Raw genomic sequence first — 13337 nt, forward strand, 5'->3', positions numbered from 1 at the left:
TTGGAAACAACCTATTTGCCCATCCGTTGGAAACTGGATAAAGAAGTTGTGGTTTTTCTATAAAATGGAATATTACTCAGCCATAAAGAGCGAGAGAATAGATTCATTCATAGGAAAATGGATACATATTGAAGATATACTCCTAAGTGAAATAAATAAGTCACACATGTGTAAATACCAAATAGTTTCCCTGGTGTGAATATTCTGCAACAATGCATAAGATTCTGATAAGATTACTGACATTTAGAAATTTGAAGAAAGGAGCTAAAGGTGTAGGGAAGGTGTGATGCGTAGGGGAAGAACAAAAAGGGAAAAGAAAAAAATGTGATAGAATGAAACGATGAAAATAAAGTGTTTGTAGATGGGGAGGGGAGGAGGGGGTGAAGGGAGGGCAGAGGTAAGGGGAAAAAAATGAGAATCAAGACTTGCCATGTAGAGGTACATGATCCCAACAATGAATGTAACTGTACTGTATCCCTAAAGTGTACCAATAAACTCAATAAAATTAAAAAAAAATTTGTAAATGACTTTAATATGTAATTTCCCTGTCATTATGCTTCTCGTACCTAATTCACAAGTTATTTATTTCCTTTTCTTCAATCACAGTTTAGAAAAATACATACAAAGAAAAATGAATCATAATTACCCTGTCTTCATAATTTTTTAAAAAATTAATTTTATTGGTGCGTTTAATTTATACAATGTAGTGACAGTCATCACTGGATATTTGCATCTTTACATAATCCATCTTGGTTCTTATTTTTTTCCCATTCCTCTGCCCTCCCTTCAACCTCTCCACCCCTCCCTATCTACAAAGACTTTGTTTCCATTTATTCCTTTTCTCATATTAATTCCATTCTCTTCTTTCTTTTCCCCTACCCTTCCCACTTCCCCTTCCCCTTTGAACCTTTTCTTCCTTTTCATATTATCTATTATACCTTTTAGTCCTTATTTAGACTTTCAGTTCCTCACATTAGGACACATGTGTCCTATTTATTTCTTTTTACAGGGGATCGAACTCAGGACCTTGTGCTTGTGAGGCAGGTGGCAGAACCACTGAACTAAATCCCCAGAAAGTGTCCTATTTATTTCACTTAAGAGTGTTACCTCCATGTGCATCCATTTAGCTATAAATGTCTCTAGTTTCTCATTCTTAATGGCTGAATAGAAGTCCACTGTATAAAAAAATGCCACATTTTCTTTATCCAGTCTCCCCTTGATGGGCATTGGGCTGCTTCCAAGTTTTAGCTATTACAAATTGCACTACTATGAACATGGGTGCACATATATTGCTGTGGTATGATTGTTTTAATTCTTTGGGAAAGATACCTAGCAGAGCAATATCTTGGCCAAATGGGACTTCCAATCCTATTATTTGAGGTATCTCCATACTGATTTCCATAGTGGTTGCACCAGTCTACACTCCCACCAGCAGTGGAGCAGTGCTCCTCTTTCCCCACAGCCCCACCACCATTTGTTATTGGTTGATTTCACGCTAGCTATTATTTCTGGGGTGAGGTGCAATCTCAGCATTGTTTTCATTCTCATCTCTCAAATAACCAGTAATGCTGAACATTTTTTCATATGTTTATTTGCTATATCTACTTCTTTGTCTGAGAAATGTCTGTTCATTCCTGATGCCCATTTTTGGATTGTGTCCTTATATTTGGGAGGTCTGATTTTTTTTTAGTTCTTTACATATTCAAGGTAGTAGACCTTTGTCTGAAGAAGAGCTGGTGAAAATTTTTTCCCACATTGTAGGTCGTTTCACACTGTTGGTGGTTTCTCTTGCTGTGCAGAAGATTTTTAGTAAGAAGACATTCCACTCATTGATTGCTTGTGCTAGTTCACATGCAACTGAGGTTTTGTTCATAAAAGTCTTCCTACACCAATGTCTTCAAGAGTTCTACCTAATCTCTCTTCCAGCTGGTTTAGTGTTTCTGTTTTAATATTTAAATCTTTAATCCCCTTTGGTTTTAGTTTATTGCATGGTGAGAGATATAGTTCAAGTTGACAAGTTGAGACCCAGTTTTTCCAGCACTACTTATTAAAGAGGCTATCTTTCTTCCAGTGAGGGTGTTTGGCTCTTTTATTAAAGATGAGGTGGCTGAGTGTGTCTGGAGTTATTTTTGCTTCTTCCAATCTGTTTCACTGGTCCTCAGGTCTGTTTCTTTGCCAGTACCATGCTGTTTTTTGTTTTTTGTTTTTTGTTTTTAATCACAGTAGCTTTGTAGGATAGTTTCAATTTGGGGATTGTGATACCCTGCCTTCATAGCTTCAGTTAATAAATTTAGTAATACAGTACATAGAAAATATTAGAAAATTTCAGGTCATAAAGGTATAAAATGAAAAATAGAAAACTCTCACCAACTGGAATGTCATTTTTGAAGAAACGTCTACATGTTCTCACAATATATTGTAATGCATCTTGCTTTTTTTTTTTTTTACATGCTATGCATTTTGGATTTCTTTTCACATTTAAATCTCCTTCACAGTAGATAGCAGTCACATAGTATACTACTAAATGAATGAATATATCATAATTTCAGTCTTCTGTTGATGAAGACTTTGGTTGTCTCCCTCCACCATTTCTCTCTCCCACTGTCTTTCCTCTCCTCTACCTACCTCCCTCCCTCTCTCCCTGCTTCCCTTCCTCCCTTTCTTTCATTCTTTTTTTCTGTTACTAAACATATGAGGAATATCTTTGTTCATATTTTTCACATTTTTGCATTATGTACATAATAAATACTAACACTAAGAAGGCCATTTTATGAGAACCCTCAAACAGCTCTGTGGAGAGACCCATTTGGGGAGGAACTGAACCTCCAGCAAACATGTAGAATCAGCCTGCCAGCCATGAGAGTGAATAACTTATAAGCAGATCCTTCAACATTATGTAGTGAAGCTTTCAGATGATTGCAATCCTAATTGACAGATGACTCCACTCCATAATACCTTGAGCCTAAACAGCCTAGCCAAGCCATCCTCACATCCCTGGCCCACAGAAACTATGATGATTGTTCTTTTAAAACCTTAGTTGGGGGTAAAATTTTAAGCAGCACTCAAGAACTAATACACTTAAGTCTTAGAACAATGGTTTTCAACCAAGGATGATTTTATTCTGCAGAGACATTTAGCAATTTTTAGAAATACAGTAGTTTTGATGGTTCCAACTAAAAAATTGAAACCTCAATTAGAAAGTTGAAAAGTTACAATTAAAAATCTCAAATTGCAATTTTGAGTATGAGCTCTTCTAACTGTTAAGACATTTTAAAATCACGAGGGTATGTTTTATCACACATTGCTTTATTGTGTTTATCACACATATGCTTTTCCTGCATTTATAGAAAAGATCATATGGGAGAAAGAGGAGTCTTTTAAACAGATTGTGTCAGGGACAACTAGTTGGATCCCTATTTAATGTTATACACAAGTTTTAACTCAAGGTTTATGATAGATGTACGTATATGTGCTAAAGTTAAAAAACTCTTAGAGGAAAACACAAGAACAAGTCTTTATAAGCTTGGGTTAAGCAATCGTTTGTTGAAAATGGCAGCAAAACTACAGATAATGGAGGATTGATCAGTTGGACTTAATCAATTAAGACCACTTGTGCTTCAAAGGATCCCATCAAAGGATTTCCAGAAAGTGAAAAGAAAATGGACAGACTGAGACTATTCCAATAAGTTATAGGGACTAGTATCCAGAACATATAAAGAATTATTACAACTCTTGATATTAGGCATTGAGAAATGCTAATCAAAAATCACAGTGAGATACCAGTTTACATCCTACAATGAGGAGGTTGGCTAATAAAGAGAAAGACTCTTATGGCTTATATCTAGATGCTCCCCCAAACCTTGTGCACTCATAGGGGAGCTTTTGGGAGTGACTGAATTATGGGTGTGTGGTACTGTTTCATGAGTGTATAATATTGGAATCATCTACTGATTGGATTAGTATAGTTCTGGATGTGAGTGATGGACTTACTGTTGAAGGGAGACCCACTCTAGGTGTAGATAGCACCAACCAATAGACTTGTAACCTGGGTGGAATAAAAAGAAAAAGAAAAGGAAAAAAGAAAAAAGAAAAAAGAAATCTTGCTGATTTGTGCTTGCCATACCATGGACTGTTTTTCTTCTGCCATGCCATGAGGCCATCCAAGTATGGATTGAAATGTATACAAACTCTGCGTGAAAACAAATCTTTCTTTCTTTAACTTGTGGGTATCATATATTTTGTCACAATGATGAAAAGGTAACTGAGACAGAGACCCTATCAACTGTTAGCCATAACTTGAAAAATTTGGAATTTCATACTGCTCATGGAATAGCATAAAATGGGATGGTAACTCTGGAAAATTGTTTATCAGTTCCTTAATTTTGTCACATTGAGGGAAGGTTGACTAATAGAGGAATAAAATAACACATTATGCTAAGTAAAAGAAGCTAAACACAAAAGGCTACATAATGTATGATTCCATTTAAATTAAAGGTCCAAAATAGGCAAATCTATAGGAATAGAAAGTAATTTGTGGTTTCAGAGGAAGGAGGAGAAGGGCTGGTAAGGAGTGATGCTATTGGGTATAGGTTTTTTTGAAACAGTGAAAATATTTTATTATGGTGACAATGCTAAATTCTATAATAAACTAAAAGTATTGTATTTTATTATTAAAGCAGGTAAAGCTTATTGCCTATAAATTATATCTCATAATTTAGAAAATCTAAAATAAAAATTTTAACTTTTTTTAATACCTTAAACTCCAATTCCTTAAATATAGCTAGAGATATAATTCACATAACATACAATTCTGTTTAGTGGCTTGTAGGACATTCATAGAATTGTGAAACCATCATTACAATCTAGTTTATTTTAAAATTTTAGTTTATTTGTACATGTGTGTAGTACATAATGTTTACATTTCTTGTGAGAAGTCAGTACATGTAATAATACACTTTAATTCCTTTTGGGATGTCCTTTCCATTCCTTCCCTCTGCTGTCCACCCATCCCTTGTGCCCCTCTTCTTCTTTTTTTTTATAAGTTTGCAGTACACAATATTGACATTTCTTTGCGGAATTTATACATGTACATAACATATCCCAATTCCTTTTTTAAATCCCCTATTCCTCTTCTCCCTCCCCTCTCCCCTCCCTCCTTCCATTGCTTGATCTCCTTCCCCTTTGAGTAAGAACTATTTCCCTACTTCCTATTATTTGTCTTTCCTTTTGCTTGTTATTTTTTACTCTGGGTTTCTCATGTAAGAGAAATGATATGAAAAAGAAATATTTAACTATATTGAGTCTTCTTGTTGAAGACAACAATTTATTTACTTAAATTCTATGTTCCTTAAATAGCACTTTAAAATTTTCTCCAACTAGGTCCCCTGTATTTCCTATTGAATTCCTACCTGGCTGTTGTGACTTCTTTTTTTTTTTAAGTTGAGCCCTCTCTTCTTCACTTAAAAGAGATTACTGAGTAATTCTGTCAATACTCTATGTGACCTGTATAATCAGTAATTTTCTTTTAATATTCAGTAATATAATCAATAATTCTAATATAATCAGTAATTACCTTTTAAGTCTGATATCTATAAAAACAAGGAAAATTAAGGATAAAAGCTAAATTGTGTTTCAAATATCTTACAGGGGATTCAGAGATTTTTTTAGTTTGATCCAAAAATTTTTTCTTTTTAAAAAGTGAGAATAGAAAGAAATAATTATATTTATCTTCCAAAGTTTCTCATTTTTATTACTCATTTCCTTGTCCATTGCAGATACAAGGGCTTTGGTCCAGTTGTAAAAGAGCCAAGTTCCTCGTGTTTGATCATTCACAGTTGGGTCCGTCTCCAGTGTAGAAGTGACTTCTCATGTTTCTGTCGCTCTTTAAGTGTAGGGGCCAACTCTTTTCCAATCCTCTGGAGTAAAGTGGGCCTCTCCCTTCATTCTTTCTTCCGCTGTACTTCATTTCCTTCTGTACCACAGCCTAACATTTATTGCAGCCTCTGTCTAGGACACAGAATGTAGATTTTCCAGTAACTACTAGGGGTATCTTTCACTTACTATGCATACAATCAATACTTCTCAGAAAGATGGGTAAAGTGAATTTAATTAGAGTCAACTCTTATAAACGTATGCCAGGCATAGGTTTCAGTGTATTTTACAAATCTAATTAGTTCAGAGTCTTCCTGAGCTCTTTTTTAGTTCCGTAGATTTATTTCTTAGTCTAACCAGGTTTATCCACTCGCTGATCTCTCCGCTGGACTCAGTCTGGGCTGTTGCAGAAAGGGCAGGAGCCCGGGCACTTCTTCCGGCTTCAGTACGCATGCGTGTCCTCACGGCACATGCGCAACCTCCGCGCTGCCTGTGAGGTTCCCGAACTGAGCTGAGTTGTCCGTGCTGCCACCGGGGGCGGGGCTGGCGGCGCAATGGCCGAGGGCAGCGGGGAAGTGGTCGCTGTGCCGGCCTCTGGGGCCGCCAGTGGCCTCAGCAACGGGACAGGAGGGACTTCTGCGCAGCCCAACAACCCGCTGTCACGCAAGCTGCATAAGATCTTGGAGACGCGTCTGGACAGTGACAAGGTAACCGGGGCGGGGAGGGCCGGGGGTTGTGTCCCGCGCACCACTGTCGCTCCCTGGCCCACACCGTGCAGGGACCCGCGGGCAGGTGAGCGGAGACGCAGGATCCCCGAGCGCGAAGGGGCCTCCTAGGCGCTGTCCCGATTGAAGACGGGAGCGGGAGGTGGACTGCAGCGTCTGGAAAGCGCCTGAGGAAAGAGCCCCGTGCCAGGGAGGAGCTGAGGCGCGAGAGCGAGCAGAAAGGACCGGCACAGGGGACAGGACAGAGCGTCTCCAGTCCCGGGTGAAAACCCATGGCACGAAGTAACTCATATCTACTAGTTGTTCTTTTTTCTTTTCCTCATTGAGTTTATTGGTACATTTTAGGTATACAGTAGAGTTACACTCATTATTGGGATCTTGTACCTTTACATGACAGGTCTTGGTTCTCATTTTTTCCCCTTGTCCATGCCCTGCCTTCACCCCCTCTTCCCCTCCCCATTTACAAACACTTTATTTCCATTTTTTCATTTTCTCCTATTTGTTTCCTTTTCCTTATTACCTTTCCCCTACCCTTCCCACTTTCCCAACACCTTTAGCCTTATAATAGTACATAAGATCCTAATGAGATAATTGGCAATGTGAAATAAGAAGAAAAGGTCTACTAGTTGTTCTTGTTAGTAGCTAAGCACTGTCTGAGTTGTGGGCACATCCTGTATTTCTTCACGAGATAAAGTGTCTTCATGTGCTGCCAAGTTCCTACTGAAACTTAGGGTGCATTTTCCACCTCCTGTCACGGCTGTGTCCCCTGTACATCGTGTCACCAGGTAAACTGGTCATGCCAACGTGGCATAAAGTAAAACACACAAAAACCAGAGCTTTACAGGTAAATTTAGGTAACAGAAGAGGTGTCAGTAAGAACTTGAGTCGTGTCTGTTAAAAACAAAATAACCAACCAAACCAAAGCAAGAGAAAGCAAAAACTTTATAATGTTGCGAGGAAGAAAGAAGGGTTCTGTGGCCACTAGTTCTTGTTAGCTATAACCACCAAATTTGCACATTAGGATTTGAGGAAATCCCTTCTTTGGACTTCTGTTTAGGAATTGAGAATTCTGTTGGTAATTTTAGGTTGTGGGAACTCAGAATTCAAGTGATGTTCTTAACACAGTGACTAGCACTTCCTGTTTCTTAACAAATGTAGATTTTATTATAAAATTAATTTCTAATATTGATATTTATCATCTCATTTAATATGACTACTCTGATGTAGATAACATCTCCTTTTTACCTAGCAGAAAAATAAGACATGGAGAAAGTACAGCTCAGTTGTCTTGCATCTCGTAACTAAGTGCTTTCGTTCAGTCATTCAGAGATCCAGAGCTAGGACATTTTAAAATTAATCGAAAGAAACTATTTCCATTTGTATGTGTGTGTGTGTGTGTCCAATAAATATTTGTAATTGTAAACATTTTAGTCTCAAATGTTAAATTGAATTTATTTAAAAAGCATACTATTTTTGTCTAGTCAATATTTTAGTTTAGCATTACAACAGAAAGATGGAAGGGTTAGCCCGTTAGAATATACATTAGTTTGGGTGTCGGAATTTATATGCAGAGAATTTCAGGCACTTTTGGGATATCCCAGGCTTGATTCTGCTTTCTGCTCTGCCCACGTTCTCTCTGGGGGAGGACTCTTTTACTTTCATTGGTTGTGAATAGCAAAAAGCCTGATGACTCTTAAGTTCTAACCCTGTACCTGACATCCTTTTTACCCAGGTTCAAATTTGTAGAATCAGTTGTCAATATTATATCTCCAGTTGAATGCCTGATTGACATAGCAACTTAACATGGGTAGAATCCTTGAATATTCCTCAATCTGATTCCAGTCTCACTATTGTAAATACATAAAACCTTGTATATGTGACATTGTACAACTAAGTATATCCTTATTATCTTCCAAGTATAAAATGTTCAGTAATTTGAAGGATCATTTTTGGACTGTTTAATGGAAACAAATTATTTAAGAATGATTTTATTATACTTGATTTGAGATTAGAAAACTGTTTACAAATCAGTACCAATATTTTTCTTCTGTTACCAATTGTGTATAGGAGATGTTGGAAGCTCTCAAGGCACTTTCAACTTTATTTGTTGAAAATACTTTGCGAACTCGAAGAAATTTACGTGGAGATATTGAACGCAGAAGTTTAGCCATCAATGAAGAATTTGTAAGCATTTTCAAGGAAGTGAAGGAGGTATGTGTATTCATTATGTTTAGGATTTATTGAGAGCTTACTGTGTTCTTGGCTCTGTGTTATTTTGATTTAGGTTGATAGATTTGCTTTTGATTTACTGTGTTCAAATAGAAAACAACTTACTATATGCCTTTATTTGCATACATGATTTCCTAACCACAGTTTGTCTTCCTGGTTTGTTTTAGCCCTGCTTGACTGATTTATTATCCCTTGTTCTGATTGGCCTATTCCTTCATTAAACTGTTGTGTTTCTATTTTAACTTCTGTGTTTTATACTGACAGGAACTGTAGTAGAACCCTGTCTACCATCACAACTTCCTTATTGTATATTTTTATGTTGTGTGACACTGAACTGAATTAAGTAAAAGATAATAATGCAGTGTCAGTCAAAATGTAATTCTATGATGTGATCCTTTCTTTCTTTCTTTCTTTCTTTCTTTCTTTCTTTCTTTCTTTCTTTCTTTCTTTCTTTCTTTCTTTCTTTCTTTCTTTCTTTCTTTTTTGTACCAGTGATTGAATTTGGGACCTTGTACTTGTAAGGCAGGCAGCGGAACCCCTGGCCCCAAGTTTGTTTATTTGTTTATTTATTTATTTATTTGGTACAGGGGATCGAACTCAGGACCTTGCACTTGCTAGGCAGGTGGTGAAACTACTGAGCTAAGTCCCCTGCCCCATATTTTTCTATTAAGGTATTAGTAAAAAGTAGAGGATTGCTTTTAAAGGGTCTGAATGTATAGCCTAGGACCTGCTAGACAAAAAAAAGTTTTTTAATCAATCCCCACAAAAAATAATTGACTTGAAATATGCAATGGCCATTTGAATAGTAAAAAAGAAGTAAATAAGATGTATCCATTAAGGGAATGAAAATATTAGAATTTAGAGGTTAAATATGTGCGGCTTTGGAGAGAACTGGAGGTGAGAGTACATAGAGAATGTTATTACAAGAACTATCAGATCTTTGGCATAATCTACCGGTAGTATTTGATGATTTTCAGCAAGTTAGGAGGAATTATTGTTAATTTATTTGGTTTTCATATTTGTTTGTTTTTATCATTGAAATTTCTAATGAATTCATTGTAAAAAATAGTAAGTCAGAAATAGAATAACTATTTATGATGTAACCACCCATATTTAAAAATACTGTCTATATTGTATTATGTGGCCTTTCCTGTGTTCTTCTGTACATAAATGTGTATCTTTTCTAAAAAGTAAGAAAACCCTGTATGTGTAATTCTGTGATTTTTTGAATTTGCTTTATATAGAAATATTTTCATAAACATCTATGTACATCATTGTTAATATAGTTGGAAATGTTTCACATTTTCCATTTGTTTTAGGCATTTCTACATTGATCATCCTCATGTATATTGTTGTATACTGTTGCATACTTACTGGGTTGTTTTATTTTTTTAAGAAATTGACAGACAGGTAAGTTTGTACCTATTTATTGTGTACAACATAATGATTTAAAGTATATATAAATTGTGAAATGGTTAAGCCTACTAATTAACTTACTGCCTTATATAGTTACCATTTTTGTGGTCATAACTTCTCTGCTTTAGAATTTCTGTATAAAGAAATATACATATTTTTAAAGCATTTGCTCTTTTTTTATATCTCTGGAAAAACTGTTGAAAATATTTGTTTACACTTTTTAACACAACATGTTATTCTTTTTAGTCACTTCCAGTGTTAAATATGGATCTTTTGACATGTATTCATCAAAAAAATTTATGGGACTAAGATAAGGCTTTGGCCAAGAGAAAATAAATTTAGCAGTATATACAATGTTTGATTATTTTTCTCCTTTTCAGGAGCTTGAAAGCATAAGTGAAGATGTTCAAGCAATGAGCAGTTGTTGTCAAGATATGACAAGCCGCTTACAGGTACTGTATAATTCAGTAAAGCTCCTGGTACAAAGTAAACTTTTAAATGTTGTTAGGAAGGTCTGTAAAATATATGGGTATTTGATACATCATATCCTGCGGGAAGTTTGAATATAAATATTGTGCTATTTTTAAAAAACTATAAATGTTTATGTGTCTTTGGATAATAGTTTACTAGTATTGTTCAGTTAACTCCAAAAGCCTTTTTAGTTTGGTCCAACTAGTAGAGAGCTAACTGTGTAGAATTTGCACAAACTTTTCAATTCTGTACCATCCAGAAGTTCAGCAGCAATGAATTCCATAGTAAAATATCCTGGGAGCACGTTCAAACTAAAATGGTGTTTATAAAGATCCAGCTTAATTTTGTTTCATGCTTAGCCTAACATATGCATAATATTGGGTCTGTTTATTTAAACAGTCCTACCCTTCTAGTATGACTGTAGAATCTGCATATGACCTAATTCTGTAGTTTTGGAACAAGAATAAAACAGGTTCCTCCTAAGAGTCAGTTATGATTATGTCTGCTACCTTCACATTTAATTCAAAGCTTCTATCTCTGAGATTCTCCTGGACCCACCAATAACAAGTAATTATAGGAAGTATCATTGATCTACGCAGTCTATAAATTAATCATAGGCTATTTATGTGATCTTTGTGTAGGACTAGTCAATTTCCTGTTTCTCTAAACTTTTATTTTTCCTGGTTTTGTCCACAATTTGATAGTAACTACTGTATCACATATTTTTGGCATATGTGTGGTCTTAGTCCAGTTATAATTAATCACATAACCTTTGCTAATTATTATCACCATTTCACATTTTTTGTAGATATTACTTTTGTTGCTTAGTGATTGATTTGTAACCATTCTTTTCTTTACCTTTTATTTCCTTTTCTCATCTTCTAGTTTCTGTAAGTTAATATGCCTTCTAAAATTATACTCAGGTCAGCCATGGTGGCACATACCTATAATTGCAGTACTTTAGGTGACCAAGGCAAGTGGTTCACAAGGTTGAATCCAGCCTGAGCAAGTTAGTCATTTCTTAAGAGTAGCCATTCGTGGACTCTAGATTAATGTTTTAATTTATTCATACATAAAGGAAAGTATTTCTTAAAGTATTTTCCCTTCTCATTTTAGGTTATTATAAAGATTAGTTTACTTATATTTTGTGAAATATTTTAAACATGGGCATTAAAAATTATTATGAGATAATATTTAAAATTTAATAATTTTTTGAATGGTGTAGTTTATCTCTTTAGCTGTTGTTTTGCTTATATAAATTATATTTAGAGTCATGTTTATTATTTAATGAAAAATAATCATCCTTAACATTGCTGATAAGTTGACTGGAGATTATTTTAGGCTAATAATCTTTGGAAGTATTATTGAAAATTATTTTGGAGTCAGTCCACAATTAATAAGAGAAGAATCAAGAATTAAACAAAAATATTTGAAAATGCTTATTATGCTTCATTGTACTAAAATTATCCTATTTCATTAATTTGTTAAATTATTTTTTCAGGAATATTAAAATGTAAATTATTGTAGAATTGAGGCAATTCTATATTGAGAAAATTATACAAGGCAAGATTGTACAAGGTTGAAGTTAAACTTTAAAGCAAAATGACATTAAAAAAATAAGCATTTGAAGCAATTATTGGGATTGAAGACTCATAATTCTATAAAAGTACAGTACCTACATAGGGAACCTCATGTTCTCTCCAATTCTGGGCTGACCTATGTATGTTCCAATCTATTTATTAAAAATATGCGCTAATAACATAATTTGGTTTCAGGGAATACAAACAGTATTATTTACAGGACCCCTGGAAAGCGATAAGACCAGATTTTAACTGACAGCCTGAAAACAGTTGCAGGAAGGAGGTTGAGACATTAAGTACCTAGAGCTGGAGGATAAAGCCGTAAGAACCCACAGTCCAGATTATAGATCTGAGGCAGCTCTAGGAACCTTAGAAGAAGTTTGGCTCTTTTTGATAGTGTTTGAGTATGAAAATGACCCAGTATCTTCAGGTGTTTGCTCTGGTATCCTCCTTTTAACTGACTGACTCTCCCTCTGCTTTATGTTCTTTTATTTATAGCTTCCATTTACAGGTGTCTTCATATATGTATAATTTTGGCTCAGTGCCCTTTTGGGACCTTTATGTTTCTACCTATCTCATGTCCACATGCCTCTCTTCTCATCAATTACTGCCTCATATTTGCCATTTTCTTTAGTTTAGATCTTTACGAGGCAATCCCATTGGCTGCACTTGGTTTTTGTTGTTGTTGCTATTGTTGTTTGTTTTTTCATGAATATTTGCCTAATCTTTGGACTGAATTCTTTTTCATTAGGTTTTCATTCCTGGTCTTTTCAGCTTTGACTTAGGGGAGGGAGCATTGGTTGGTATGAAACTTGATCAGTAGTCTTCTACATAGGGCTGTCTCTAATTCTCGCCAGTACTCTACTTGGCAGGATGTTTATATATTCCAACTCACATTTTTATCTCCATCTCATTAAATTCTGTTGATCCCTATACCAGCGTTTCAGTGACTTAATTTACAACCCCATTTAGAGGTCTTAGTTTCTCAACCAAGCATATTATAGCTGAAGTCACGGTCTCATCTTTAACTTGCTCTTTCAATTCT

The 13337-nt window shown here is 35.4% G+C and overlaps 1 protein-coding gene across 1 annotated transcript in view; it reads left to right on the top strand.

Annotated features, from left to right (window-relative positions):
- The first annotated feature begins 6353 nt into the window (after window positions 1-6353).
- Cog6 (component of oligomeric golgi complex 6) overlaps window positions 6354-13337 on the top strand; it is an 83112-nt gene continuing 76128 nt past the window's right edge. Inside the window, exons 1-3 of the mRNA XM_010639170.1 lie at window positions 6354-6578; window positions 8664-8807; window positions 10622-10693. Coding sequence (XP_010637472.1) covers window positions 6426-6578; window positions 8664-8807; window positions 10622-10693 — 369 coding nt within the window. The 5' untranslated portion in view covers window positions 6354-6425. The remainder of the gene's footprint in view (window positions 6579-8663; window positions 8808-10621; window positions 10694-13337) is intronic.

The sequence above is a fragment of the Fukomys damarensis genome, unplaced genomic scaffold (assembly GCF_012274545.1).
Source record: "Fukomys damarensis isolate Sample0158 unplaced genomic scaffold, DMR_v1.0_HiC HiC_scaffold_38, whole genome shotgun sequence".
In the NCBI taxonomy this organism is placed as follows: Eukaryota; Metazoa; Chordata; class Mammalia; order Rodentia; family Bathyergidae; genus Fukomys; species Fukomys damarensis.